At 50.3% G+C, this 27886-nt stretch overlaps 10 protein-coding genes across 10 annotated transcripts; 6 read left to right on the top strand and 4 right to left on the bottom strand.

The window, feature by feature from the left end:
• Positions 1-851: 851 nt before the first annotated feature.
• On the top strand, positions 852-1996 carry BO97DRAFT_418169 (ATP-dependent (S)-NAD(P)H-hydrate dehydratase; the record flags this gene model as incomplete). The annotated part of the gene is made up of 4 exons (XM_025696510.1): positions 852-870; positions 997-1049; positions 1157-1442; positions 1476-1996. 4 exons carry the CDS (start codon positions 852-854, stop codon positions 1994-1996), a joined length of 879 nt encoding a protein of 292 aa, XP_025547107.1.
• Positions 1997-3612: 1616 nt separating this feature from the next.
• Positions 3613-5227, top strand: BO97DRAFT_462268 (MFS general substrate transporter; the record flags this gene model as incomplete). Its single annotated transcript, XM_025699410.1, has 2 exons — positions 3613-4604; positions 4663-5227. The coding sequence occupies 2 exons, from the start codon at positions 3613-3615 to the stop codon at positions 5225-5227; spliced, it is 1557 nt and encodes a 518-aa protein (XP_025547106.1).
• Positions 5228-6638: 1411 nt separating this feature from the next.
• Positions 6639-8070, bottom strand: BO97DRAFT_462263 (uncharacterized protein; the record flags this gene model as incomplete). Its single annotated transcript, XM_025699409.1, has 1 exon — positions 6639-8070. One exon carries the CDS (start codon positions 8068-8070, stop codon positions 6673-6675), a length of 1398 nt encoding a protein of 465 aa, XP_025547105.1. The 3' UTR covers positions 6639-6672.
• Positions 8071-9061: 991 nt separating this feature from the next.
• Positions 9062-10484, top strand: BO97DRAFT_462254 (uncharacterized protein; the record flags this gene model as incomplete). Its single annotated transcript, XM_025699408.1, has 5 exons — positions 9062-9277; positions 9328-9364; positions 9417-9514; positions 9545-9930; positions 9992-10484. Exons 1-5 carry the CDS (start codon positions 9074-9076, stop codon positions 10482-10484), a joined length of 1218 nt encoding a protein of 405 aa, XP_025547104.1. The 5' UTR covers positions 9062-9073.
• A 1318-nt stretch (positions 10485-11802) lies between these two features.
• Positions 11803-12792, top strand: BO97DRAFT_462249 (BTB/POZ domain-containing protein; the record flags this gene model as incomplete). The annotated part of the gene is made up of 2 exons (XM_025699407.1): positions 11803-11982; positions 12046-12792. 2 exons carry the CDS (start codon positions 11803-11805, stop codon positions 12790-12792), a joined length of 927 nt encoding a protein of 308 aa, XP_025547103.1.
• A 726-nt stretch (positions 12793-13518) lies between these two features.
• Positions 13519-13881, top strand: BO97DRAFT_305793 (fungal specific transcription factor domain-containing protein; the record flags this gene model as incomplete). The annotated part of the gene is made up of 1 exon (XM_025691161.1): positions 13519-13881. A coding segment is annotated over one exon (363 nt), but the record flags the coding sequence as incomplete, so codon positions are not given.
• Positions 13882-16322: 2441 nt separating this feature from the next.
• On the top strand, positions 16323-17598 carry BO97DRAFT_231157 (cupin domain-containing protein). Its single transcript, XM_025690727.1, has one exon. The coding sequence runs from the start codon at positions 16465-16467 to the stop codon at positions 17524-17526; it is 1062 nt and encodes a 353-aa protein (XP_025547101.1). The 5' UTR covers positions 16323-16464; the 3' UTR covers positions 17527-17598.
• A 593-nt stretch (positions 17599-18191) lies between these two features.
• On the bottom strand, positions 18192-19255 carry BO97DRAFT_462245 (uncharacterized protein; the record flags this gene model as incomplete). Its single annotated transcript, XM_025699406.1, has 5 exons — positions 18192-18421; positions 18477-18790; positions 18857-18874; positions 18934-19172; positions 19232-19255. The coding sequence occupies 5 exons, from the start codon at positions 19253-19255 to the stop codon at positions 18192-18194; spliced, it is 825 nt and encodes a 274-aa protein (XP_025547100.1).
• A 2980-nt stretch (positions 19256-22235) lies between these two features.
• BO97DRAFT_408677 (uncharacterized protein) lies at positions 22236-24123 on the bottom strand. Its single transcript, XM_025695919.1, has 8 exons — positions 23797-24123; positions 23552-23717; positions 23438-23490; positions 23075-23294; positions 22963-23013; positions 22889-22912; positions 22730-22837; positions 22236-22669 (listed from the first exon to the last, which is right to left on the bottom strand). Exons 1-8 carry the CDS (start codon positions 23821-23823, stop codon positions 22260-22262), a joined length of 1059 nt encoding a protein of 352 aa, XP_025547099.1. The 5' UTR covers positions 23824-24123; the 3' UTR covers positions 22236-22259.
• A 705-nt stretch (positions 24124-24828) lies between these two features.
• Positions 24829-26578, bottom strand: BO97DRAFT_473354 (carboxylesterase; the record flags this gene model as incomplete). The annotated part of the gene is made up of 2 exons (XM_025700225.1): positions 25941-26578; positions 24829-25859 (listed from the first exon to the last, which is right to left on the bottom strand). Exons 1-2 carry the CDS (start codon positions 26518-26520, stop codon positions 24829-24831), a joined length of 1611 nt encoding a protein of 536 aa, XP_025547098.1. The 5' UTR covers positions 26521-26578.
• Positions 26579-27886: the final 1308 nt, after the last annotated feature.

Raw genomic sequence — 27886 nt, 5'->3', positions numbered from 1 at the left:
AGGGGATGTCTCTGACAGGCAAGTGGGCAATAGTTACGCCTCAAGCAGTTGATCATCTCGTGTATATCAGTACTGCCATGAATCTCGCGAGGGAATAGATACATATTTAGACAGGTTGATATATATAACTATCGGAGTTGCTGGGAATTATGGTTTAGATCCTAGAAACGAAGTTCTCTAATCACTCCGTGAATTACTTGCACTGTATAACGGCCCTATTGTAGTCGCTAAAAAATCACGCTACCTTTGTCTTATTAGTGGTAATTTCCAGTTTGTGAAGAGCTGAAGTCTCCATGGAGATCGGGAGAAACACTGTTAGATTATCCGAGTATAGTGACGTAAATCCAGCTCATCACTCACGCTTCCCCTACATGATCTGATTGGCCCAGTGAGCGACATGATGTTAATTTACTCTCTATTTGTGGCACCTCTGCGGAGTCGCATGCAGATATAGATGTAAGGATAAGTGGCGCATCTATAAGAAAAAACAGAACTTACCGGCACTCCATGTCGCCTCCCGTTATATTGACCATAATTGTCGACTTCGACCTCGGACTATAAAATCATGGACTCTCTATATCCTTCCGCTAAGCGAACAGTGCTCTTGGACAGAACTGGCAGGATAGTGCCGCCACCTGGCATTACTAGCAAAGTTCCATAAGGGTATGTTAGGTTTTTCGGTATACTTGTAGTTTGAGTTGTGGTAATAATACTTATTACAGGCCAACATGGGCGAGTTGGAGTAATCGGAGGCAGTAGCTAGTGAGTCTCCCTCCTAAATTCCTAGTCATGTCGAGAGGCCTATATTTGATAATGATACTAGTTACACGGGAGCACCAATATTCTCTGCAATGGCTTCGGGTGCTTTGGGTATGTAGAGATTGCTGTCGTGATATTACCTGTTGTTGCTACCGCTTTGTTGATACTAATATCAGGATGCGATATGGTCTGAATGTCCCTTCTCTTACGGCGTATAATTCTGGTCTATGTAAATAGCTCATCTAACACTTTCCCAGACTCATGTCTTCTGTGAGGAATCAGCAGCACCGGTACGTGTGATGATCGCCATCTCTCGTGTCATTTGCTATTTCTTGTTCGGTTCTTTCCCGCCGGTCTCATACTGGCGTACATGCGTGCTTATAAGCCCCAGTTCCAGGTTATAAAATCCTATTCGCTAGATCCGATGGTGCACCCGCTGCTTCCCAGCAGCAACACCACTACCCGCAACGCGGATTTAATCGATATGAAGGAACTTGTCGGCCCCATTATCAACATGCTCTCGAGTCTATACTGCCTCGTAATAGGGCCCGGTTTAGGAACGGTCCCCATCACCTGGCAACCAGTGTCCGAAGTGATGCGGAAAGCGCGCGGACGCTTAATCCCGTTTGTGCTAGATGCAGACGGATTGAAGTTGGTGAAGAAGATGCTGGATTTAGTAAAGGGTATAGAGAGTGCATTTTAACTTCCAATGCGAGCCGTGGCGTTGGATATTGAGAAAATTATGTCTGAAAGCCCTGACAAAACGGACGACTATCGAGCGCAAGATGCAAAGATTGTTGGAAAGCTTGCAGAAGCGTTAGGCGGGGTTACCATTCTTCGAAAGGGTTCCTATGATGTGATTTTAAATGGGCTTGCAAGTTTGATTCAGGATACCGAGGGTGGGATGAAACACAGCGGCGGCCAGGGTGACACGCTTAAGGGCTCGCTAGGCACATTGATGAGCTGGGGTGCATCGTACCATGACAGACTATGGGATTCTGGCGAGAACGATTCAGATCAGGGAAGTGGCGGGAGGATTCCATTAATGAAAAAGAGGGATATTGAGAGAGAAATTGAATCGGACATGAGATTGTCTCCAACGGCTTTCTGCTTGCTGGTAGCATGGGCAGGCAGCGGGATCACTAGGGAATGCTCGCGAGGAGTGTACAAGGCAGAGGGCTGCAGTATGCAAGCCAGCGATCTCACCAGCCAAGTTCATGACAGCTTCTTACTTTGATTGGCGAAGCGGAAGCGTCCAAGCTACAGTAAATTCACTGTAAGCAGACATGATGTTAAGTGGTGTATTGATACTGATATCTTGCTAGAATCATCCGCCGGCAAAAGAATTATAGAACCGGAAAATATCGGATGGCTACGTATAATATGTATTTGTTTGCAAAAGCTTAAGATTTGACTGGCTCATACATTTAGGCATCGTTCGTTAACTGGCCTAGTATTTTTATCCTTGCTTGCGGGTGTATTTAGGAATCCGGGATAAGGGAGACCTCCAATGGCCCCGTCGTTGAGTCAGAAACAAATTGACGTGAGAGAAAACAGAATTATCACAATACCAGAAAGAGAGAAAAGGAGACAACCCTAGCAGATTAGAAACGAGTTCATGACACGGGCGAAATCCCTCAGCACCCACTGCCTGGTCAAATCATGGCATTAAGTACATATCCTAGAGGCCTAAGAACAGTCAGCTCAGTATTACAGATGTCTAGAAAGGTCGGAATACACAAATACAAAAGTTGATCTTGACGATCTAAAAGCCAAGGTCAAGTCATTTGCTTCTCCCGAAGCAGCCATGGATGAGTTGCTCGATGATGGGTATTTTTGGATAGAGCCTCTAGTCAACCCTCAGGGTTGGAACCCTTATTTTAGTAAATGAAGAGTAATGTTACAAGAGGCATCCTCTTTGTCTTTATTGTCATTTGATAGTTCTAGAATAAATTCTAGATATGTTGAGATTCAGTAATATTGGGGCCACCCCGCAGAGCAAGCAATAGCCGGCAATATGAAACTCCGTTCCGGTCGCATGGATCCCTAGGAGATTACGAAAATAACTGATTTCTTAGTATTTTTTTAGTAGAAAAATTAGATTTTCTTTAATATCTTTTTTGATATATAATCTTACTTATCATTTTCTCTTATAGTGTATAAGATATAAGTAATCTACATATAATTGTGAATCCTAAATCTATATCTCTTCTATACGCGAAGTTATACTGGAAAAGGTGGATTTCTTATAAAGATATTTATATAGGTTTAGTAGTATAGGAGTAACCTTAAGTCTCACTTTTTAAGAGATATATAGATAAACTAGTATTTAAAGAATCTATCCCCTTAGTTTGAAACTAATTTAAAAAGAATTCGATGAGTTACTATTATTCAAAAATGGATTTAAGAAATTGTCCGTAAGACGTTGATATTCGTGAGGTGCCGGGTATGGGTCGGTGAAACGACGAGTAGATATCTGGTTCAGGGACGCGAATCGGCACGCCAGGTTGGCCACTTTAGCCACATCAGGACAGGCTTGCGCGTTTCAAGGTTCGGTTCCACGGGTTTGTGCTTCAAAGCTAGGGGGTGGCGATTCTGCCATCCATAATGTACTTTGTTTTCGCAGTGACAGCCACTCGCGAGGGTAATCCCGTGGCAGTCATCCATGGTTCAAATGTCAAATTTTTTGTACCACCTCAAAAACTTTCCCCTGCCTCTCAGAAAACGCCGGCAGCCCGGTAAGTGCAGGGTATTTATTAGCAAGTTTTCCCCCAACATGGATCGAGAACTGGAATGCAACTCTCCCGCAAGGGACCGTCACAGACGACAACCATCACCAACACCACGAACACCATGGCACACGAATATACCCCTGAAGCCCAGGGGGGCGTTGCAAAACAGCCCGCTTTCTCTTCCAGCGAAATCACTCTGACAACCCCCTACTGCGTGACCAGCACCCCGCGCAAAATCTTTATCATTACCCTGACCAGCCTCGCCATGATCACCACTATGATCGCCACCAACATTGTCCTCCCCGTCCTCCCCATCCTGCAACACAATTATGGCGTCAGCACCACACAGATGAATCTCCTCGTCACCGTCTTCTCCCTTGTGCAGGGCATTACCCCGGCTCTGATGTCCTCCCTCTCAGACCTGCAGGGCCGCCGCTTAGCCTGGATGCTTACATTAGCCATCTACACAGCTGCCAATATCGGCCTCGCCCTGCAGAACAGCTACACGGCGCTAATCATTCTCCGCTGTTTGCAGAGCCTCGGTAGTAGCTGCGCGATTCCCTTCGGATTCGCCGTTGCAGCTGATATCTCCTCGCCCGCTGAACGGGGCCGGTATATCGGACCCTTGCAGGGGTGTGTGATGGGTGCGTTTGCGTTCGGCCCGGTGATCGGCGGTCTTTTAGAGCCAGCGTTCGGGTGGCGGAGTATCTTTTGGTTCCTCGGGATATGTAGTGGGAGTGCGCTGTTTGCTTATTTCTTGGTTATTCCGGAGACGGCCCGCAGTATTGTCGGCGATGGCTCTGTTGAGCCTGTCGGGTGGTGGAGGCGACCTCTGGTTCAGAATGTCCAGCGAGGGTTGAGCCGTGAGCGCGACTCTAGGCATACATACACGTACGATAAGGGCCTGTCATCTACTGGAGGCACTGAGACGCGGCGGATCAATACCTCGGATTTACTACGCGCGTTTACGATTTTAGGCGAGAAGGATGCGTTCATCCTTGTCATCTTCACCAGCCTGTTCTACGCGGGTGTCACGGCCATGTGGGCTACGACTGGCAGCCACTTTGCCAGTATATACAGGCTAAGTACACTAGAAGTCGGCTTCTCCTTCCTGTTAATATCCCCCTCCGTCCTTCCCCTTTCATCTGATCCTAAAGCTAAGGATAAACAGACCCTATGGTATCGCTGGCGCCATCGGCTCCATCCTCAGCGGCCGTCTCCTCGACTTCAACTACACCCGCATTCAAACGCAACTACGCCAGAAGGCTACATACCTCGAAGACCCCTCCAAAAACCCCAATGGAGATGATTATTTCCCCTACGAACGCGCCCGCCTTCAGATTGCTTTTCCCTTCGCCATGCTCGCCTCACTATCCTTGTTATCCTACGGCTGGATAGTTCAAACACACTGCTCTCTCGCCGTCGCCCTCGTCTTCCAGGGTCTAATCGGCTTCAGCGGGACACCACTCCTCGGAATTATCTACACATTACTGATAGATCTATACCCGACCCAGGCGGTTGCGACCCAGGGTGCGGCAGATCTGGTCCGGTGCTGGCTCGGGGCGCTGTTTGCGGCGGTAATTGACTACATGATTGATTCGATGGGGTGGGGATGGTCGTTCACTCTGCTCGGGCTGGACATGGTTGTTGCGATGCCGATGCTGGGGGTCTTGTATTGGTATGGGCTGAAGTGGAGGGAAAGGAAGCAGGAGCGTGTGAAGGCGGGGAGTCTTTGAGTATCGTCGTAACGATTCTTGGCCTGTGATTTAGATATAAAAGCTTAGATCATACAATCAGAATGATATTCCATAGGTTTGAAAAGTCGACTGTGTGTTCTTTCCAGTGTGCCAGACATGCAGTGTTTGCCATCCCGGATCTCTTCCAATTTGATGTATCATGACGATTTTCGTCAGGTACGGCATTTTACAAATAGCAGGCGAGATATTTTGACAACCGGAACTAGCTCATGCCATATCCAAAAAGTTGCAGGAGAGGTCCCCTTTGAAAATCCAGAACCGATCTAGAGGCAAATTTAAAGAGAACAAAAGAAAACTAGGATGGAGTGGATTCATTCTGGTCCATGTTCTGTTCAACCCGTGGCTTGGTCTAGGGTCACGCGCCTGCTATAAAATTGCAGGATTGCTATTGTAGGATCGCGCAGCGAGATATCGGTACAGACCGGACTGAGATCTGTTAGGCACAGGGCAGAGAGCCTTGAAGCCAAATGGCTTCTTTTGTTACGCCCCGCTGTATCTTCTATACGTCATTCGTTGATTACAAAATGATCAAAGGCAGCTTTAACGGTGCGCAAGCAAACCTACAAGAGATTTCTAGCGCAACAATGAAGCATGGTTGTTTTGAAGGACTAGTTAAGCTGATTCCGAACACAAGCAGTAAGAACCTGGAAGCTATCGGGCAGGGATGCACTCTTGAAGTAGTAAGCTTGCAACGGCCTGGCACACAGTGCTGGATGGATCTGCACTGCTTGTTTCTGACAATAGTCAGGATATACGGCTATCCCACGATAAGAGTATGTGGGGAGCCAATCTCAGCAGTGGAATGCTCCACTGATGGCAACAATATGCTGGCTCCAAGAAGCAGCGGTATGGCATTGTCGTAAAGGCATTCGTCCCTGCTCTGGATACACTCGACACCGCACCACTTACAATACACTACATCGACACCAACAATTCACCCACACCGGAGGAGCAAGACAATAATCCCTCTAGATGGTCGGCTACCGCAGAGCGCTCGTTCTCCCGGTGATGATTCCCATAGGCGGCCAGGTGGCGAGATCCATTGCAGTGCTTTACATCTGAACGCGCGCGAAGTGAACTCGATCTCTACATCGAGGTCGGACATGGTAAATGCGCAAGTGTTGGGCACCGACGAAGTAAGCAGTCACTCTTGGTATAAGATACTTTCGGATTGTGATGGAGATAGCATAAGACCACCACCTCCATGCGAAAAGCGCCATTGATTTACATGGCGCGTTAGTCTTGTTGAAACGCCAGAACTACTTAGTACGCTAGCCTATGCTGAGGGCCTGGCGAGCTTGTAGGTTAAACGGTACACAAGCTCTTACTTAGACAAATCGACTATTGACTTAGTTTAATTTTACTGTCTAGCAGCTATGGTAAACGAATGTGACAGAAATCCTGGTTGCCTGTTGCCGAGTGGCCTACCGTGCTACTCCGAACTTGTTGAAAAGAGGGTCACAGAACAACCGGTCTAAACAGCTCTCTTCCACGCCAACGAGAATCTCCATTCCCCCATCTGGCAACACTGGAAGCACTACCTGAGCCCCATTAATGCATCCCACGTGTGGCACTCGGACAGCCTCAATCTTCTGACCCATCACCGGCCCCCAGTCAAACCCGTACAGTTTGAAGTTCAACCAGGAGGTCTGCACACAATTGTTACCCGGAACATCCAAAAATGCAGTCGGAACCAGCCGATCCACATCCTCCAACTGCTCAACCATAGCGACGACATCATCGGTAAATTGCTCGTCTGCCCGGAGAATAGCCTTCCGAATCAGGATGGCCAAGTCGGCCAGACTCAATGTGCTCAGCATCTGACGGATCGGAGCCGAAACCGCAACATATTCGAGAAAACAGCCAAGGGTCTGCGGGTGCACTTTGGGATCAGTCCGTTGCCGTCCGTCAATGGCGATATTGAACACCGACACAGGGTCACCCTCCAGTTGATCCAGTGGTGATTGCACTGCCATCACGGTCCGCCAAAGAAGGGCCGATAGGGCATCGTTGGTTGAAATCCATTTCTGATCAGATGTCACAGTGGCATTAGCAGGTGATGCTTCGGCCTTCAACGCGGCGAGGGACTCGGGCGAGAAATAGAAGACCTGGCCACGGTGATTCAAAGAAGTCATCTTTGGTGGGGCTCCAGGCGGCGTGAAAGGAATCAAGGTATATTCAGGATGATTTTCTATCTTGCCCGGATTGCGACCGGAGCGTCTCATTACTTGTTTTCGATCAGCCCAGATGGCGTCCGGGAGTTGGACAGGATCTGTGATGGGAATCCCCTGCGCGCGACAGGATTCCTCCGCCCAAATTGCCGTCCATGTCGAGAATGAATTGCCATCGCCTGCCATGTGCAAGATGCACCATGTAAGAATCAAGCCTCCACGGATAAAATTGGCCTGCACCAGAGAGATGGGCATCTGTTCCCCAGCGGAGGGCCAGACCGATCGGCGGCAGAAGGTATCGGCATCGAAGGCAGCCACGGGAAAATATTTCTGCTTCAGCTCAGCATAGGCAGAGGAATAAGAATTTCGCAGGTCTTTGACAACAATGTGTGTTGCATCACTGTTTTCTTGCCTCCGAAACTTCATCACCCCTTTTTGTGGCGTGTCGACGTCGTGAACTGCCTCACATCCCACCACCGGGATCCGTCGTGCCAGAGCTTGATACCCGGCTTGCAGCACTCGAGCAACCTCATTTAGGTCGTAGTTCTCCTCCAGCTGAAATGGGAATACATAACGAAGATATCCTTTGGGGCCAATGCGCTCCAGTGCCGTTAGCTCGTGGACTTGTTGGAAATTGTCGATTGATCCCATCTTTGCCACCTTGTCACCTCATTCGGTCAATAAGTTTCAAATGATCGAGTTTAGGCCAACTTGCTTCTCTTGGGCCATGGAATTAGTAGGAGAACCATCGTTTAACTATTATAGCCCAGATGGATGGCCGCGGTTTACCTTATGGAACGTGCCGCATTGCCGCACATCGACCGTTTCCCATTAACGGGGGTAATTTCATGGCCATATGACAAGCTCGCGGAGAATTCCCATTTGTAGCCCCTGCCGGTTGAAGATAGTACTGCACCGGACAAGATAGTGAGCTGTCACTAAAAGATAGTGCTTATGGCAGCCCCACACGCAGCGGCGCACAACTGATCTTGCTCCTGGAGATGGGCGACTTGGCCTTGATGTGCGGGCTATAGTTCTTCTTCCTGTTGTAAGCTTTGTAAGCTATAACAAGTTCTTTCTTTAAGGATCTGTGTGCCCGCAACATTATGTGAGACGATTGGCTTTCCCTGTTGGCTTTCTGTATCGCTTCTGCTAAGTCGGGGTTTGCGTGATGGGCCGAGCCGTGCACCTTTCGAAACCACCTCTATAATGACAGGTATTAAGACTCTCATTTCCCAGTGGGAGCGGTTCAAATATCCGCCCAACGAGAGGCCTTCTTTCCAAGGCACACACGGCCCACCGGTTGATCCTTCCAAGTCTCTTTCCCACAAATCATCCAACGCCTGGCTATAGTTATCCCGGTCAGAGTGCTAGTAATGTCCGATATGTTCTCGGGCAGGAGACAGCTCTTCCGGCCCTGACCCCAACGTTCTTTTTCGGCACTAGCGCATTCGGCACCAACAATGCTATCTCTCCTGAGTCGGGCGGGGTGTGAGTCTGCCTGTTTGGCTCGTGGTAAGGTGATAAGCATTAGTCAAGCACCTCCCGAACCTTCCAACCGACATTTATTAGACTTTGATCTTCCGAGTGGCTGAGAAAGAAAGGCTCTGCGCATTTTCTGTTTTTCTTTTTTCCTTTTCAGGTACGCAATGCTATGGCCGAGGATCCCGCAATCCGCGCCCTGTTTGGACCGGCGCCTGCAACTGTCAACCTAAATGCGAGCGCCGTGGCTGTTAATAATGGCGCTGTCATTGCCATGCTGTCTCTGGCAGCGGTGGCAGTTATGCTGCGCTTCATCGCGCGACTTGTTCTCCGCAATGCCCTCATGGCGGATGACTGGGCCATTATTGCTGCCTTGGTAAGCCTTGGATACTCGACACTCGCGGCTTCGGCTAACTCTATTCCCAGATCTGCATTGGCGCTACTACCGGCTTGAGCATTGCAGGTGAGTTCCGGACTAGATACCAGCGTGATTGTGAGGTTGACAGTGTATGTAGGAGGCGCTACCGGGGCTGGAAGGCACATCTGGTCTGTTACACTGGAAGAGCTGATGCACTTGTATAGGGTCAGTTCAAGACTTCCTTCCCAACCCGCAGTTGTTTTGCGCTAACATGATATAACGCAGCTCTTATTTTCCTACACATTCATCTACGCCGCCTCTTGCACCTGCACCAGACTCTCTATTCTCTTCTTCTATTGGAGAGTCTTCTCGCCTCTGAAACCATTTTTAAGAGTAGCGCTCATCTTCGGAGCATTCCTCACGCTATCCTATCCTATCATCGTCTGGGTGACCATGAGCAACTCCTGTAAACCCGTCACTTACTTCTGGACACAATTCAGTGGGACCAGTGGGCAGTGCATCGACGTCGACCGCTTCTTCCTGGCAGCGGGTATACTCAACATGCTCAATGATTTCATTATCCTAATCATTCCCTTCCCTCGCATTGTCAAATTGCAGATGAGTGTCCAGAAAAAGGTGGCAATTAGTGGGATTATGGCCGTGGGCATCTTGTACGCTCTCCACTAACTTGCAAGTACTCTCTGTACGTCCGGCTAACAAGATGTGCTATAGTGTCTGTATCGCCAGTATCGTCCGCATCCGGTATCTGTCCATTTTTATGAGCTCGGTGGATCTGACCTGGCTCATGGGGCCAGTCTTCATCTGGTCGAGCATTGAACCCTCGGTCGCGGTTGTCTGTGCCTGCATGCCTCATCTCGCCCCCCTGGCACGGCTTGCGCACCGGTCCATTTCGTCCAGCTTTCATTCTCGCCGATCGGCCACCGAGTCATCAGGCAAACCACGAAGGCACCGAAGAGAGTCACGGCAGGGAGTGCAGAAGGGACATCGATCCAGTCATTGGGGTCCGACCTTTGACTTCGGATTTGAGCAACTGAAGAAGACGGCCAACGATGACGAGATCGGACTCACCAACTTTGTCACGGCCGGACCTATCATAGGCAAAGACTCGTCGATAGAGTCAGTGTTGGAGGCGTATGCTCGTGATCACGAGATTGCCGTGCAGTCCAGTTTTGTACAGTCATCCTCGCAGAAACATGCGCTGTAGAAAGCCAGCGGATGGGAAATTGGCCTTTGTGAAAAGTATTCATCACCTCCGGAGACGCGTTTCCTCGATTTGAGCTTTCATCGCCTCATTGAAGTAAGAAAGCTGCATATAGTAGACCGATCATAGCAAAGCACCGGGAGGCGCCGCGATTTCACCACCACAATGTCTAGGGCAGGGCTATGCAACCACTCCAAATCGATCAGCCCCTGTTCAAACCTTCCCCATCTCCAGCTCTAAGCATCCTCCATCGGTCAATCTCTGCATTTAACTTGTTCATTCTATCCAGCCTTGCCTGCCTCCCCGCCTGCCAAGTCGCCAGAGCTCTCGACAGCACCTCCTTCTCACACATACCTCAGGATCAAGTCTACAGCATACACATCCTCAGACCCTTGGTCGATCCCCTCCCCAGCCGAGAGCGGAATGGCATAGGCGTCATCGCCGAATATCGCTGATCTGAGCACCCGCGGTCCAACTTGGCATGGCATACAAGAACCGCACGTTGAACAATCCGTACTAATGCGCGGCACGGCCGGCTGTATAATGGGCGCAAATGCTCCCAACCTACCGCCGAGGAAGTCAATGCATAAGGGATCCTCGGCCATGCGATCCCGCCTGATCCGCCCGATTCGATTGCGTGGCCTGCGTCTGCCGGTTGATCAACAGCTCAGACTCGTCTGGTTGCTGCGGTGCGATCAGAAACACCCCATAACGCTTTTTTGGTGTAGTCGGAAACATATCATGCTACTTGGGTTATATCGTTTTGGGGGTCATCGACTCAATTTGGTACACCTTAATCACTACAGTATCCGACAGATATGTCATCGCGGATCGCCTACCGATCAAAACATCCCTTCAAGCCCCACTCAAGTAGATCCAGTGGCAGAGGAATCGACTATTTGGTAGGTCCACCCTTGAATCAGTCTCGGCCTCCTTTTCTGGGCCCCTTGCCGGCATCGTCTATAAGGACAGCTGCCCTCAATAGCTTCCCAACAAATCTTTTCTCGACTAAAGAACTTGATTGTCAATGCCCATGGACTTATTGGCACTCGCATTGTCCAAAAAGGTTAGCTGGCTCTTAGAAGATTTCCGCCGGAAGCGGGTTAATGACAATAATATGATTACATTTGACCAGGACCGATATGCCGGACAGAAGGCCTGGTTGCACGTGGACTGAGGTCACCCTATTGAAAGCCATTGAACTCCTTGTTCTCCTGGCTTTCTTGTCTCGATTTCTTTTTTTTGGCTATAAAGTGTTATCATTTTCAATACGATATCTTGGGATCAGTTCACAGCGTTTCCTTGGCCATCTCTCTCTAAGATGACTCATGCCGGAGGAACCCAGAGTCTTGACCTTCAAGGCGCTCTAGCCAGAATGATGGGCTCTGGGGAATTCACTGATATGCAATTCATTTGCAATGGACAGCAGTTTCTGGTCCACAAAGCCATTGTCTTCCCTCAGTCTCCCACTATAAAGGCAGTCGTTACCGGACCATTTAAAGTATGTGGTCTCATACATGAGAAATTACCTGAAATTGCAATCTTCTGATCCTGGTGGTCATAGGAGTCCCAAACAGCCACTGTAAACATGGATGCTTTTGGGCCCAGCACTGTCAAGCAACTCGTTCAATTCTTTTATACGAGCAATTACGAGTCTTCCATGTCAGCCGATAGCACGGATGGCAGCCCGAATATGACCTCTGACGACTGTCTTTCCCAATCATTGAAGAGTTCATTTGAGGCTACTCCCTTAATGGAACATATTCGTGTCAACTCGATTGGTGACTACTATCAAGTTGATGGGCTTGTTTCATTAGCCAATACTAGGCTCAAGAGTCTTCTCCAGAGCTCGGAAACGGATGATCAGAGCTGGCTTGAGAGTTTTACTGCAGCGACTCAGGAAGCACTAAGCATCACGGAGAATGAAGAGTTGAGGGAGATCTTGGCTACAACAGCTGCTTCCCAGCTCTCCCAAATCGTGAAGCCAGGGGAGTTCCTTTTTTCCGGGGTAATCCTTGGCTTCCCACTGAAAGTGCTGCAGAGTTGCGAACACAGGATACAGACTTTGCTAGAACAAGTCGAGGTACATCAGTCACAGATCGCGCAAAAGGACTTGGATATTCTTCGTAAGAAAAAGAGCCCTGAAGAAACTGAGGATCGGCTTTCGCAAATACGAGCGTGCTTGGAGAATCTGAATATGACTCTCCACTGCAGGAATATGAGCTGTGATGCAGAGTTTTGCTGTTATATCGATGCTGATAAGGATAGGTGTATTCTTTGCTGCGCTCAATGTAAGTGCAAGCACCAGTGAAGGTCATCTTCTGGCGTGGGAGTGTGCTTATTACTCAAAGTTTGATAATATTCTTTTTTTGTTATCATATGTTCAAGACCAGAATGAGAATCCAGTTCATTCCCTGTCCAGAAGATTAAGTTTATCGCCGAGTATTGCCGAGGCCAAGTCCGACATGACCGATGGATTTCCAGCAACCAGCTCACACCACACCGACTGCAATTTTCTGCTTATCAGATTGAGAGTAGCCACTGCTGTGCCCGTTTCTTGGACTAGGTACAGTATTTCAATGCTATGATCACCGTGCGACATGCCTTCGTCATTAAGCGCCGATAATACCACCCCTTCCCAGCCGAGAAGAACAAGCATCCGACGGGCACGACAGCCGCTGAACTGCCTGCCTTGCCGAGACTCCAAACTGCGCTGTGACCGCCAACATGCATGCTCCACTTGTCGCAGACGAGATCTGGTCCACAGCTGCACTTACCAGTCAAGAGGGAGGCGGGCGAGCACCTCCAGAGATTCTATCTCCATCCCCTCCATCGAGCCACGGCCACCTCCCTCTCAAGCCAGAACTGGAACACCGCACAGCTGCTGTTGACCATACCCGAGCGTGGGGAGTCATTCCACCTCCCGGTTCAGCCGCGCAAAAGTAGGGTTGCGAGTGAAAGTCATGCTCGCTGGGAGGAGGTATACCACCGACCCACTGATGAGTTGTTGCAGCCACACCGTGGAGAGGGTGGCTGGTTTCCCTTTCCCATAGGACCATCGATCCCCAAAAGTCAGCTTATAACCCTGCTTCCCCCGGCTGACTATTGCGATTACCTGATCGCCCAGTATTTCCTCCGTCTCTCGCCCTTGTTTCGCATTCTTCATGGGCCAACCTTTCAACGCCAACACAACTCGTTTCAGGATAGGCCCGAAGAGGTGGAGTTTGCTTGGCTAGCCTTTTTGTTTACTATTTGCTCACTCACACTAAATACGATGGGGAATGGTGATCCTACCATCTCTCATCTGTGGCCCAGAGTCGGCTATTCAGAAGGCTTACTGGCGGCGGCCGCGCAATATCGCCACTCGTATAAGATATGTCTGTCTCAGGATCAATTTCTCAGCCGCTACCCCTTCAACATACCTGGGTACTTCTGGTTGAGTCTTCTATTTTTTCATTCTAGGCCATTAGTGACCAGTCTTTAGGTATGGCTCTAAATATCGGGGTTGCGCTGCGGTGCAATATCAGGGTAAAACCTCACCATATGGGATGGGTCGAGCTGCGCTAGGTACTCATGCCTGTGACGTATGCGCTTAGCACGTTCGGTCTGGCCATGGCAACATCTCTGTCACTTATTGTCTGGGTCGCCTTAGAGCATCGGGCCCTAATGGCTGCAGCTTTTTGCAGAATATACCACTCCTGCCGCAGTCTGTTTTTGAAGGCGAGCAAGCAGCCACCTCAAATCGTGGATGAAATTACAGATGTTCCTGCCTGGTCGTACGGCCTGTCCCTTGCTCTTGGAATATTTCTGTCAATATTTTGTATTGAGTACTGGCAAATTCAGCTGCGCTGGTACGGCGCATTGTTCTCCCCGTTTATTGGGGGTATCTTCTTCTTTCCGTTCAGTCGCCACAAAACAATTCACTTTACTGATAACTCACGCTGACATTGCCGTGTCCATGTAGGTCTCCTGGATTTATGCGACCACTAACACCAAGGTCAAAATTGAAATCCTCTGTCGCGTCATTGGAGGTTTACTATGGGAGGGTAAAGTCCTCGCAAACGTCTGGTCTGTTGGCTTGGAATATTCCACCATTCTGAACGGGGAGTCATTTTCCCAGGATATGAAGCTTTGCCTATATTACAGCGTAAGTCAATTCTGGCCAAGGCTGGGGTCCAAGTACCTACGAATACTCAAATGCTGTACTAGATGTCGCCACACTCTGTATTCCTCACTCAATGTGTGGGTATCGTCATTGGCACACTCGGTCAGGTTGCCGTCATTAATTGGGCTCTGGGAAATATCCGGGGCATCTATCTGTACGACGGACGCCATCAATGGATTCTCTTGTCCCTTTTCATGAACCAGATCCGACCAAAAGAATTAGCCATTACTATGTCTAAATACTGCTCTTGATTGTAGCCCGGATACTGATATTCTGCAGAGCCTTCGAAGTGTCGAAGTCGAGGCCTCCTTCTTGCTGTTATTTAACAGTGAACGTGACACCAAGTCTTCGTCGCCGGTCGCAGAGTGACAAACAATGCAAACTGATACTCTCCCCGCTGACTACATTTATCACGTGACCGTCCTTTCCCCCCCCCCCCCTAAGAGAGGTGAGAGCTCGTCTGTACAAGACACTTCGTTGGATTCAACTCTCAATTCTTATCACGAAATAGAGACATGTTTGGACCAGAGCCCGTTTCTTCGAAAGCACCCGGTTGATAGTGGCATAGGTGATGTGGTTGTGTTCTTGTTGGCAATTGCACAGCAAACATGAATTTATATGCTGCTGAGTAAATATCCATAGCATTTGGCATAAATCACTGACGCACTAGAGTAAGGATGGTTGCTGATTGTTTCGCACAGAATTTGTGGAGAACCCACTACTAAACTAATAAGAACAGGATTTTGACTCTGGCCTGGGGTCGCTCATTCTAGAACGAGTCTTGATCCGACTCTCACTCCTTTTATGTATACGGCACGCCCTGCCATCACCCATGCAAAACAAGCATCAGACTCATCGCTGAAGCGGTGGCACTGTGGAGAAGCATACCAGTCAAAACAACTTACGAATTGGCAATTAATCAGCACCAAGGGTCAGGATGCCTCAAGGCTGATTTTGTGACGAAAGTGCTACGTGCAATGGGACGGGTTTCAACAGGCTAATGACGTACGATGGGATGGAAGAACTGGTGAATAGAGAAATCGTCCCAGAGAAAAAAAACTATAAATATTATAAAAAGGATAAAATAACTAATACTAATAATATCGAGCGTCACCACGTCTCCAACTCCCAATAATAAGGATCTTATGTTGGTAACCTGGCTTTGGGGGTTATGTCATGGTCCGGGCTGCTTCGGAGGTACATGTACCGACGCTTGAAAGGGCAAGATGAAGGATCTCGGCCCACTCTGCACAGGCTTTGATTTCAGCCCTACAAGGCACAACTCATAGCGTCCCCACTCCCCTCCACCCTTCAACCACCACACCAAGACTTCTCCTGGCTTTTACGGGAAGGCCTGGAATTTTGGGGTCACTTTACAGAGCTACAGATGCATAAAATATCTCTGCGCGACGGAGGAATGGAACAGTTGAAGACCTGACTCCCGACTCTCGCCCTTCCGACTCACTTGTGTATGCCGGTGGGGTGGCCGGAGGGCTCGAAGTAACCTGTTACCATTATTCATGCCGCACTTGGACCGAAAATCTTAGCCTGGTTGACGCATTAGTTTCGGAGGTTACGGCTATTATGCACTTTCCTATTCTACCACTCTGACGTATACAGCCTGATTCATGGAGCAATCATGTTCTGTCGTCTGCGAACCTCGTCCCTCGGGGTGTACAGTCAGAGTCGAAAGAAATACGATGATGTCAGTGACACGCTCCTCACCGTGGACCTCAGTAGCATATAAGCCCACCCAGGTCGTTATCTTGAGAGCAATGCTTCAACCCATTCCATCCTTTTCTTTACCCACTGCTCAAAATGGCGACAACCTCTGACAACTCTCCTCATGTGGCTTCCCTCCTGCACAAAAAGCCGCACTATCACTCTGAACTGGGCTCGATTCAAGCAGTGACTGCCGACGACTTGCCCATCCTCAAGAACTTATCTATTAAACGCCTGCGTCTGGCTCGGAATGCCATTCGAGAACCCCACTGGCATGCCAACGCCAACGAGCTAGCCTACTGCCTAACGGGCCAAGTTCTAATCTCTATTCTTGACAGCGGCAATGAATTCTCCATCTTTACCTTGACCAAAGGCGAGATGTTCTTCGTGGAATCGGGCTCCCTGCACCACATCGAAAACATCGGCGACGAAGAAGCTGAGCTGATCATCTGCTTTCGCCATGAGCGTCCCACCGATTTCTCACTGGCCGCCTCGCTGGGGGCGATGAGTGATACGGTCCTGGGCAATACCTACGATCACCGCACGTCTGACTGGCAAGGCATCGCCCGCGACACCCAAACCAAGTACATGGTCCGACGTCAGGGCCAAGCCGACTTACCCCGAACTGCTTACCTCCCAAACCGACACAAATTCGACGTCGAAGGCATGACGCCCCCGACCTCCCATGGCTTTGGTACCGCTCGGACTGCCAAGAGCCAATTCTGGCCAGCGCTACCCAACATGTCCATGTATTCCCTGCGCGTGGAGGAAGACGGCATGCGGGAGCCGCATTGGCATCCGTCCACGGCCGAGATGGGCTATGTGGCCGAGGGCACCGGTCGCATGTCGGTCATGGACCCGGATGGATCGGTGGACACCTATCTCCTGAAACCCGGAGATGTGTACTATGTCCCGGTTGCGTATCCGCACCAGATCGAGGCCGTGGGAGACGGCAAGATCCACTTTCTGATTTTCTTCGATCAGCCAATGCCCCAAGACGTGGGCTACAGGAATGCGGCGACGCTTCTGACCCGGGAAAGTATGGCTGCCACAGTTGGTCGCGATGTCAAAGATCTTCCTCAGTTTCCTCACACCCCGAAGGATCCTCTGATTGTGAAGAAGCGAAATGCAGTTGATCCGGTGAAGGCGAAGTTGTGATTCATGTGTGATCTTTTGGTTGTGAGACCGAGGACGGTCAGATTCAACGAATTCAATGGCAAGTAATGGGAGATTTGGCAAGATGGCTAGCTGTCGTTTATTGGTCGTCACTGTAATAATGCTTCTTGGATGCTACAAGACTGATTGTATATACTGCACCAAAGCCACCGCACATACTTACCTATCCCGACTAGCACCTGCTTATCATCCTTCGCAACTGATACATCCATGATTAGTAGTAATCAGGCCACAGCGCCAGGAGACGATCTGGCCATATCCTTTACCTTCCAGTCGGTCCAACTCACCGCGCTTCTTCGACTAGATTCTCTGGTCGCTGGGTCAGAGGGGGGGACTGCGAAGGACCGCGTAGCTTGATCAGGAGAAATTCAATATTGAGGATGAAGAGAGGTGTGAAGCTCTCAGTTAAAGTATGGGCAGGAAGGGTTTGTGCATGCATTACTTAGTCACTGCTGTCATGGAGAAGCTATGCAGAGCCACGATGCAAAACAAGGGAAATGAGAATTAGAGTACACCAATCAATCAACAAGATAAATACAAAATACAACCAATCAACACATTCTCTGGCACAACTGATGCTGGATATGAAACAGCTTCAATCACTACTCCATATGAATGACAGTCTCGGTGTCTTCCATACGGTCCACTTATGCAGCACACTTGCTGGCAGCACTCACCCAGCCAGTGAGACGGTTGGCGATATCAGACGCATAGCAAGAAGTAGCTCCTGCGCCGCTCAGGTTGCCCGAGGAGGGAATAGACCACGCGCCAGAGTTGTACATTCTTGCCGCGCGATAGAAGCCCGCGGCATTGCTACGGGCAGCCTTGTCTATGAGGGTCGCCAGTCCAAACCCATCGGGGTCGCTGGTACCAATAGCTAGTTCACATTAGCGTCGATGATTCGATTGAGAACAGAGTCGCGCTGAACATACCTCCGTCCTTGATCATTTGCACGATCTCCGTCTTCGGGCAGGGGTTCTGCACCTTGCCGCCGTTGTTGCAGCTACCGGTGCCCTTATAGGATTGCATAAGGCCTGGGTTGCTGACGCTGTACGTCGAGGTCGGGGCGCGAACGCAACCCTTCGACTCTTGCATCACAACCGCCAGAATGAAGCGGTGGTCAACGTGCGAGGTTTCAGCCACCTGCTGGATCGCGTTGTACAGCTCCTGGGTCTCAGTGGCGGAATTGTCGGCCACCCCGAATTGAGCACACGACTTTCCGATCGTGGCTTTGTTGGCATTCCACCTGTGTCCCTTGTTAGTTTTGACCTCTCCCGCCCAGTAGGCCAGGAAAGGGGAGGGCTGTGCCTACATGTTCTCGAAAGAGACCCTGCGACACACCGTTAGTCAGACTACTCGGTAACTACAACTCGGTGGCACAGCACTCACCAGTCTGACTGAGCCGGCCAACCGGCACCAGTCGAGCCATCGCCAGTGTACATGGTGTACGAGTCCTTGCCAGCTCCTTTGCCGTCCTTGTTATTGATCGACTTGACCGCCAGCGCGCCAGTCACCGTCGCGGTGGTGGACCGGGCGTTCAGGGCCTCGTCGCGCTCCGAGATCTCGACGGGGCGCTCGCCCACGGGGGCTGCGGCAGTGATTCCAGCCAGGGAACCAGCTGCCAGGATCTAGAGGAGACAACTATCAGCCCTGCATCGGGTACGGGCGGCGCAATACTCTGGCTCACGTTGAGAATCTGAGTGAAACGCATCTTCAGAGATGGTGGGTATGATAGATGGTCAGAAAATTGGACAGAAGAAAGAATGAATGACTGAATGCGTGTGTATCGCAGGGGTGTTGCTTTGAAGGAATGGAATGAAGCTACTCGATAGCTTCGGAAATGAGTGAAGAATGAATGGCAGAGTCGTATTTGACTCGAGATTGATGACTTGATTGCTGGATGGTGGTCATGTTCAGACGCCGGACACTCAAGGACTTTATATCGCTGGCTCTCAGTCAAACGCCTCGGTGTAGATGCAGGCCATCAAGGTCTATCATAGTGTCATGAAACATGATTGTTGGTTGGCAGGAATGCCTAGGGACTCTCAAGATGGGGCTGGCAGGAGGCAGAATTCAACAAGATAAACAGAGGAACGATAGCCTGCAGACCTGCTCGAAGGATCATGATGCTGGCTCCCAAGAAACAGTGGGGCATAGCTCCTCCACTCCTGTTTGGCAAAAAGACGTGAATAGCCAATGTGACCTCTCGGCCAATGTCGACCGATAGACTCGATGCTAATCATATGGCACACTAAACATGTGACAAGAACATTTGATCCACCATTCATCCAACTCCAACTAGATCCCCAATGGCTTCTTGTCACTGACCACCGCAGTAGCGTCAGGATGAGGCTGTGTACCCAACGCTAATCTGTTGCACACGCATACGGTAAGGGCTCTGCTTGAATCTAGACGAAGGGTTCACGGTAGAAAAGACTACAGAGGTCAATTGAGCGTAGTGCAAAAGCAGGGCACAACTTGCTTCGAGATGTAGAAGCGCGTTCGCACCAATTGTATTGCTTCCAGTAGGCCTTCTATGGTAGGCTTTAGGGTCTTGTCTGATAACCAATGCCCTTCAGGACCCCTGGCTGGCAGGGGTTTGTCGTTTGGCCTTATGCGCTAGGAAAGAGTAGCATTGTGCATCGACACTGAAGAGCCGGGAACACATTGCTAGAAATGGGGTCCGTTTCAGCAGGTTCTTCGAATAAGCAAGCTAAATCTCCTTTCTCTCCTGCTCACGCCGAGGGAACAGCCCTAACCGTTCCCGACATAGCGTACAGGGGTTCAGCGTGGGGGCTATCCTGCAGAACGAACCTGAATGGTGCGCAATGTGAGTGAAACCCCAGGCTTGAAGCTGCCATTACTTGACTAAGGTGGTTGTACCTGACTAGAGACCGGGCCGAATCGAAGCGATCGCGCTGTAGTTGGAGGCCAAATCTCTCACTCGCTGACCCCCAGGTCAATCTCAAACAAGACCACCCATTAACGAAGCGACCTTTGATTCATTAACTTCACGGATGTCACGGCCTCCGGAACCCCAGTTTCTAATACGCCGTTACTCTCCGTTAATTATTTTCCTTTGGTGTTGGAAGGATGCAGACCCGTTCTCTAGGTCGCACTGAAGGGGTTGCCCTCCGGATGAGGTTGAGGTTGGCTGCAGCTTATTTCGCCCCCAACTGTATTCCCAGCCCCTGAATTTTATTTGGCCGACCTTCAAGGAGATTTTCTGGACTTTGCACTTTGGTTGAGGCCGCGTCGCAATTTCCCCAGCAACCTGACTTTTGCCGAAAGTTGACCATGTGTGATGAAGATCAGGGCAACCCTGGCAGCTCTTTCTAGCGCTTATTGAGGTTGTATGATGATGCATTAAGATGTCCACGGAGTGCACCGTAGTCTGCACATGGTCTAACCTTAACGGAAGCTGAATTTTCCATTCTTCGCGCGGAGAGATTATATTCGCATTATCGGCTGCAGGTCCAACACGCACTGAAAGTGATGGTGCCCTACAACATCGTGCAAGCCTTGTCTTTTTCTTTAGCAAGGCTACAACCAGCTTATTTTCACAAAGCAAAGACGACCCAAACAATGTAAGACCATCATTTGCGGATTGAACTAAATAGAGGCAGGAGCCTGGTCGTGCCTGCTACGGTGTTTGAAGATCGCGGGCAGCACACCGGCCTTGTTTTGACATCGTTCTGATGCCATCCGACAGGTACGTGCCTGCCACTCGTCCTTGGACTCTATTACTTACTGTGACCCAAATTCTGACACATGAGGTCACTTCATCTTCCTTTATTAGACCATCGTGTGTTATGCGAACGATATTTGTTTCTCGGCCTTAGGGCGTCTACGGCTGGCGATGCCCGATCATTCTATCTTGGGGTTGGCATGAATTCTAAGACTTTGTGACGACTAATATAGCTTGATATCGAAGGAGCATCGAGCTTATGCAGCTGAAATGTTGTCTTGAGTTCTATGACAACTGTTGTCACGGGTTGAAGGAACGTCTGATACTGTGCAGGGTAGTGGGTTGGATGTTGCTAAAGCTTACAGTCAACTAAAATATAACAGGACGAACCTTGGAAGGGTTTCGGGTGTACTGCAAGACGTGCATACATTTTCTTCTGACCCTGAAGAACAAACTGCATTAGCCCTTTGGGTACTGGTAGTGAGTAGTCAGCGTATGAGCTAGAAAGGGACCTTCTTCTGAAAGGAGTATACATAATATTGTGCTGATATTTTCTGTCTTATGAATGTCTGCAATCTTCTGCATCGCTATCATTTATGTGACTGCGTTGCAGTTGACAGCCACCGAAGCATCAGGATCACAGGAGGAACCGGCCAGCGGGTCGTTACAGAGCTGAAATAATCTGCTTCGGGGATTATATCTCTGTGAACGATTCTTCAATCTAAATATAGAGAGCTTCGTGCAGGCAGCTTAGGTTGTCTACTGTTTTGGCTGATGGTTGCTCGTTCTAATCCTGTTTCTACGTAAACTCGAGCAAAGGATCAGAGTGTCAAACCGTTGCTACAAGCAAGCCTAAGAAGAGAACCTGCCATCGACTACGCAACTGTACCAACAATCCGCATACACTCGCGGCTGTCTGTTTGAGAAAGTTCAATCATATATGAAATTATTTTGAAAGAATGTAGGTAGTATGTTGTTCGAGCCGAGGTCAGACGGCGCTCTCCGGGCGGATGGCTTTCACGCAGCCCTACGGGAACCTGCGCCCATCTGTCTCGCCCTCATGCACGAAGTACTCGCGCGTGACAGCAATGCCGGCACCGTTCTCTAGCGACAGCGGGCCATTATCCTGCGACAACGGACCGTTGCCCTTGACCAACCCATCCTCCGAATCATGGCGGGAGAGATCGTCAAGCGGGTTGGCGACTCGCGTCACGGAGACGGTGGTGCGCTGCTTGCTCGTCGGCCCTGTATTATACCCCGATCCGGACATCTCGTAGCCACGTCGGCCGCTGTAGGTGCCGGTACGCGAGTGGGATCCGAAGACGAGGGTGCGCAGAACCGGTAGACAGGAGGCAATGATGGCAATGGAGGCTTCGATCATGGAAACGGTGCAAGTGATCATCTGCTCGTTGAGGTGGGAGTAAATGGCACGGATGACTAGTAGGGTCAGACGGTTAGTTTGACGCTCCACGGTGTACGGCCAGGGCAGATACATACTACTGGAGATAACGACCAACACACCCAGCAGGAAGACGGAAATGACACCCCACTTCTGCTTCTGGGGCATCTTCAGACGCGCGACTTGGGAGATGGGCAGGCAGATAACTGTCGAGTTAGTTTAGAACGAGCCTCCAGAGGTAGGCGGTGGCGACTTACTGAAGACATCAGTGAAGATGTTGACTGAGATACGGTTAGTCCATAGTCGCCCACCGAAGACAAAGTATACATACAGAGAATGGTGAGCCAGTAATTGATTGTTGATGGCTTTTCAGGACATGCCACTGCAAGCGGACTCCGTCAGTCACCTTGACCGAAACCCAAAACCACGGCATCGATACTTACGAGTTGGATCGGCCATGCTCCTCCATTGGCGCGAAGGAGGATAGCACTTGAAGACAATATCGAAGAACAAGACCAACCAAGTCGCGGCCAAAACAGCGAGCGTGATGTTATAGACCATTTGATACTTGGTGCGATCGGCCAAGCGCTTGTAGAAGATCACCAAGCTCGCCTTGATCAACCAAAGGGTAGTCACATAGAGGGTGGATCCGGGAATGATCATCTGTCACCGGGCGATTGCGTTAGTCGCAACGCAGCGCGAGCGGGAGAGGGGTTCAGGGGATGTGAGGATTTTCGAGATCTGGAGGGGAATGGGGGGAAGGGGCCGCAGGCTCTCGGTCGTTGTCCGATTGTCCGTAAACTGACCTTCATCATGTTGATCTTCTCCTCAATGGTCGTGTTACCCATCTCCGACATGCCTATGAGCCCGCTTTGTTAGATCTCGCACGGATCACTGGCGGCCTTATTCCTCGTACATACCCTGGTTGAACATATAATGCTGGATAGCCAAATCGCCGATCAAACAGAGCGCGGCCACCGTGACGAAGAAATCGTCGAGATACAAACGCTTCAGTAATCGCCATCGTACCCCAAGTCGACAGATGAGAAAGAGGCACGCGACGATGGTGACAATATACCAAGATACCTGGACACGAAAAAGAACAAAAGAGGCAGTCAGCAAGGAGGAAGAGCTCTGAACACAATCCGACGTCTTCGTGACTTACCACTTGGCCGGACTCTGGACGACCCATGGCGACAGACACACACGATGCTTGCAGGAAGTCACGTCGACAAGAACAGACAGGGATGAGAGAGCATGTCGGCTGCTGCTGCTGCCTTTAATATAGATAAAGTGAACGGCCAGCGCAGGTAACGTTGCATGAGGATCTTAGGAAAACCTTATCCCATGCTTCGAGCTATTCTTGCCCTTTTTTTGGAGGAACCAAATTCTGGGATTGGGGGTCGGGGTAGGTCCGCCAGAGCCTTTGGATCTGGATTCGCTGGCGTGGATGGTCAATGTTGTGTGTGGCCATGATGGAGGTGTGGTGGTATGGTGTGCGAGACCAGGCTGACTGGTAATGACCAACGCTGGAGTGATCCGACTTTCGAGGGATTGGGAGCTCGTGGACCATGCCACCTTGTTTTTTGCGTCTCCGCAGACTGCATGGGGATCGGAGGATCGATAGTCTGCAGAACGCGGTGTGGAACAGGCTGTGATTGCATGAGGCAAAACTTCGGCGGCCCACCAGTTAGGGCTCTGACTCCACCCGCCCTGAAACTAAAGCAATTATTGTGCAGCCCTCGGCCATTGTCCGCCACTCTGGGTCAGCCCATGCAGGAGTCGGAGATTTCTGCACGACATCAGAGAATCTATGCATGTCTATAATGGTACACCATGTGCGCACTATTGATTTCTAGAAGTGTACTAACCCGCTCTGCTGGGATTGTGACTCGTCACGATGCATCGACCTGGATTGCATGACCATAACAGGCTGAGATGGCAGCACAAGCTTTCTATGGATCAAACTCTATCGGACACTCAACAGATTCGGCATTTCAATTAGCTCATTCTGCACGGGCGCAACAATTAGTATTGAAAGGCTATTATTCACATATATTAAAAAGGTTATTCGGACTTTCGTCCTAAACGAGTCCGGCTGACAAATCCCACAACAAGAAGCGAAAGTTTATTAAGAAAAATTCAGTTCAACCCCGTTCCCCTCCCCCCTATTCTGCATTCTCCCCCCTCACCCCACTTAGGAACTGGCCGCCAACTGCACCGGGTTCTGGATAACCGGGTAGTTGGGGTAGTTGGGCTTGTAGACCTTCTGGCAACGCTGGTTGTAGGTGCCGGTCGAGCCCGTCTCAATCGCCTCCTCGTTGCCAGGCACACCCAGAAGGGCCAGGGGTCCGTTCACTGGCTTAGCCTGATCCCAGCCAGGGCCGGCGCTGGGGTTCTTGATCCAGGCCACAAACCAGTCGTTCATGTAGTCGGCCAGATCCTGCTCGGCGGCCGTGACACCGCTCAGCTTGGAGAAGCACTCGTTGCCACCGTGGAAGAAGGGCACCTCACTGCCGTGTGAGGGGCCGATGTCGGGAATGCCCAGGACATTCGAGTAGTCCCCGAACCAACGGTAGATCCAGGTGTTCTGCTCCTCGGAGCGCAGGTCCACGAAGTAGTCGGTCGCGCAGTGGAAGCGAGCGTCGCCGTACGAGGCACCGCTCATGCGGGAGACGGAGGAGAAGTCGTCGGGATTGTAGGCCTCCAGCAGCTCGTCCGCGGGGACAAAGGCCAGGTCGGCATCGTAGGTGCGGATCCAGGAAGAGAAGTCCGTGTTCTCCGAGGCATACACATAGCCGAAGACCTTGCCCTCCTTGTCCGAGTTTCCGACGATCAGCGGCAACGATTTCGGGTAGTGGCCGTTGGCGAAGCGGTCCGGGTAGTTGGAATAGCGGGTGAGGTTGTCCACGACGGGGCCAAACCACGTGTTGGAGGTCGAGTTGAAGTAGCTAGTCTGGAAGTCGTAGGTATCCACCTTGCGCAGGCAGTCCAGAGTGTAGTCATCAGCGGTGCAGTCCAGGGAAACGCCGGCATCGATCATGTCCTGCACGACCTGCTTCAGGGCGACACCAGCGGGGGCGTTGGCCGGGCCGGACTGGGCGTTGGCCGACATCTCGATGGCACCAGCCAAGAAGGTATTAGGGTGATTCCAGAGGTAGTGATCGACATGCACACCACCGGAGGAGTGACCACCCAGCACGATGCGCGAATTGTCACCACCGAAAGCTGTCACTTAGAGTCAGTGGGGGCGTTCACCACGTGGGAAAAGTCCAGGAAAAGGGGAGAGAAGCGCTAGGGAAAGTTTACCTTTGATGTTGTCATGAATCCACTGCAAGGCCAAGTCCACATCCAAAATGCCAAAGTTCTGCGATTCGCCCTCAAGCTCCGGAGCGTAAGGATAAGCGTACATGCTCTCACGGTAGTTCAAGCTGACGTAGATCACATCCTTACGAGCGAAGTTCCATCCCTGCCATTGCTGGTTGCTGTTGCCACCGGTGACCATGGCACCACCGTAGATGTAGACAAAGACAGGCAGACCGGTGCCACTGGGCGGAGTCCAGATGTTCAGGTTCAGACAATCCTCACTCTGGGCAACGATCGCCGTGCCGGACATGGCCTGGGCGCAAGAGGGACCGAAGGCCGTAGCATCGAAGCTACCACCCTCGTAGGAGGAGGCGGCCTTGGGAGCCTTCCACCGATTCTCACCAGCAGTGGTCTGGGCAAAAGGAATGCCCAAGTAGACATTGGTGTCGTTCTGGGAAAATCCGTGGACGACACCCTGCTTGGTGGTGACGCTGGGAGAAGCAGCCTCGGCAGCGCAGCCCAGAGCTAAGGCGGTGGCACCTAGGCCCAGGGCCAGATTGGCACTTTTTTGTAGAAAACCCATGATGATAATGGGAAGATCGGTTGATCTGCAGAAAAAAAGTTTCTCTGGAAAATGCCTGGTCGGGAGGATGGAGAGCAATGAATTTGGGTCTCGGGGAGGAGTATTTAAGGAGTTTCTGCAGCGGATTTGCGGACACGAAGACGGGACGAGGCCGGATCTGCTGCCGAGCCAACCCCTTCCAGGCTACCAAATTAGCACGTTGATTTAGTCCCTTTGGAACTTAGTCTGCTTTACAGTTCTTCTGGAAATTCTGGAAAGACACCAAAGTATCGAAGCGAGTCAATACCAAGCCAATGATCACTTGGGCAGTGGAGCTTCCCACATGGCACCACACGTGGTGCAATGAGCTTGGCTTTCAACTATCGATTTTTTTTTCGAGTCAGTCCCCTTTGGAAAACCGGGCAGGAAGTACGACTTTTGCGATATCACTTCTCGGTGGTGGTTGTTCTGGTGCGGTCTCAGGGCTTGGTTCTGACTCTCGACTCTCCCGGAGATACTCCGTTGGGGCAGAGAAAGGAGGATGAGTCGGAAGCAGTCGAAAAGAGACAGAAGCCGGGCGTTTTGTTGGGAGTGTGAGTGAAGAGCTGCAGCTTTTACCTAATTACATTACTTTTGGCTGATATTGAGGACGAATTGGACTCGTGCTGATCGTATAAGTTGTCATATTCGGTTGAACTGCTGGGATGAATAGAAAAGTTAGTGGTCGATCCTCTGTAAATCTCCCACGTGGGATTAGTGTGCTTGTCGTCTTCTTCTGTGAACTCTACTGCCCACAACTATTGTTTCTAGTCCCTGGGTGCAGATAGTGTACGAGGTGGGCGTTTTCTCAACTTGACTGTTCGTCTCCCTCGGGAAAAATAATGACATGCATGTCAAGCGTATCCGACTCAATTGAGTATTGTCTACAATATTAGAAGTAGATGGGTCTTCCAGCATGGTGAAGCGAAAGTAAGAATGTGGATGGGAGATAGATTCTCCCTCTAGTCAATCACGACCGCACTCGTATTTCGACTTTTTGATCATTACAATTTTGCAAATCTTTTCACTACAGCGCTGGACAACGCGGGATAGTTGTTCGTAGTTAACGGGAAAGAGTAGGTTTGCACAGGTTGTAAACAATATATCTCTCGTTGACACTGTGACGGGATCAATATTTTTTTTCACGCAGCAAGCCTCCCTGCTCTCCTAAGGGGAATTTATCATGGCCTCCATCACGATTTCGCTGGAATCCAAGAACCAAATGGCCGACCAAAGTTACATCATCCTGGAAATCTCGGATTGCTGCAGAGTTGGAACCAGGGAACAATTTTCGTTTCCGCGAGGTTATTTGGTAGTTATGCTATTCTGCTTACACAGCAATGGATGC

Source organism: Aspergillus homomorphus (genome assembly GCF_003184865.1).
Source record: "Aspergillus homomorphus CBS 101889 unplaced genomic scaffold BO97scaffold_56, whole genome shotgun sequence".
NCBI classification, from domain to species: domain Eukaryota; kingdom Fungi; phylum Ascomycota; class Eurotiomycetes; order Eurotiales; family Aspergillaceae; genus Aspergillus; species Aspergillus homomorphus.
Note: the sequence above shows the minus strand (reverse complement) of the source record. Positions and strands in the feature narration are given on the sequence as shown.

What these genes read in the sequence shown, in the direction of transcription:
- BO97DRAFT_408677 (XM_025695919.1), bottom strand. Translation starts at nt 23,823, where the DNA reads ATGGGTCGTCCAGAGTCCGGCCAAGTG. An exon ending in GTCCAGAGTCCGGCCAAGTG is followed by an intron (nt 23,718 to 23,796) that starts GTAAGTCACGAA and finishes TTTCGTGTCCAG; the next exon opens with GTATCTTGGTATATTGTCAC. An exon ending in CATCTTCACTGATGTCTTCA is followed by an intron (nt 22,838 to 22,888) that starts GTAAGTCGCCAC and finishes CTAACTCGACAG; the next exon opens with TTATCTGCCTGCCCATCTCC.
- BO97DRAFT_231157 (XM_025690727.1), top strand. Translation starts at nt 16,465, where the DNA reads ATGGCGACAACCTCTGACAACTCTCCTCATGTGGCTTCCCTCCTGCAC.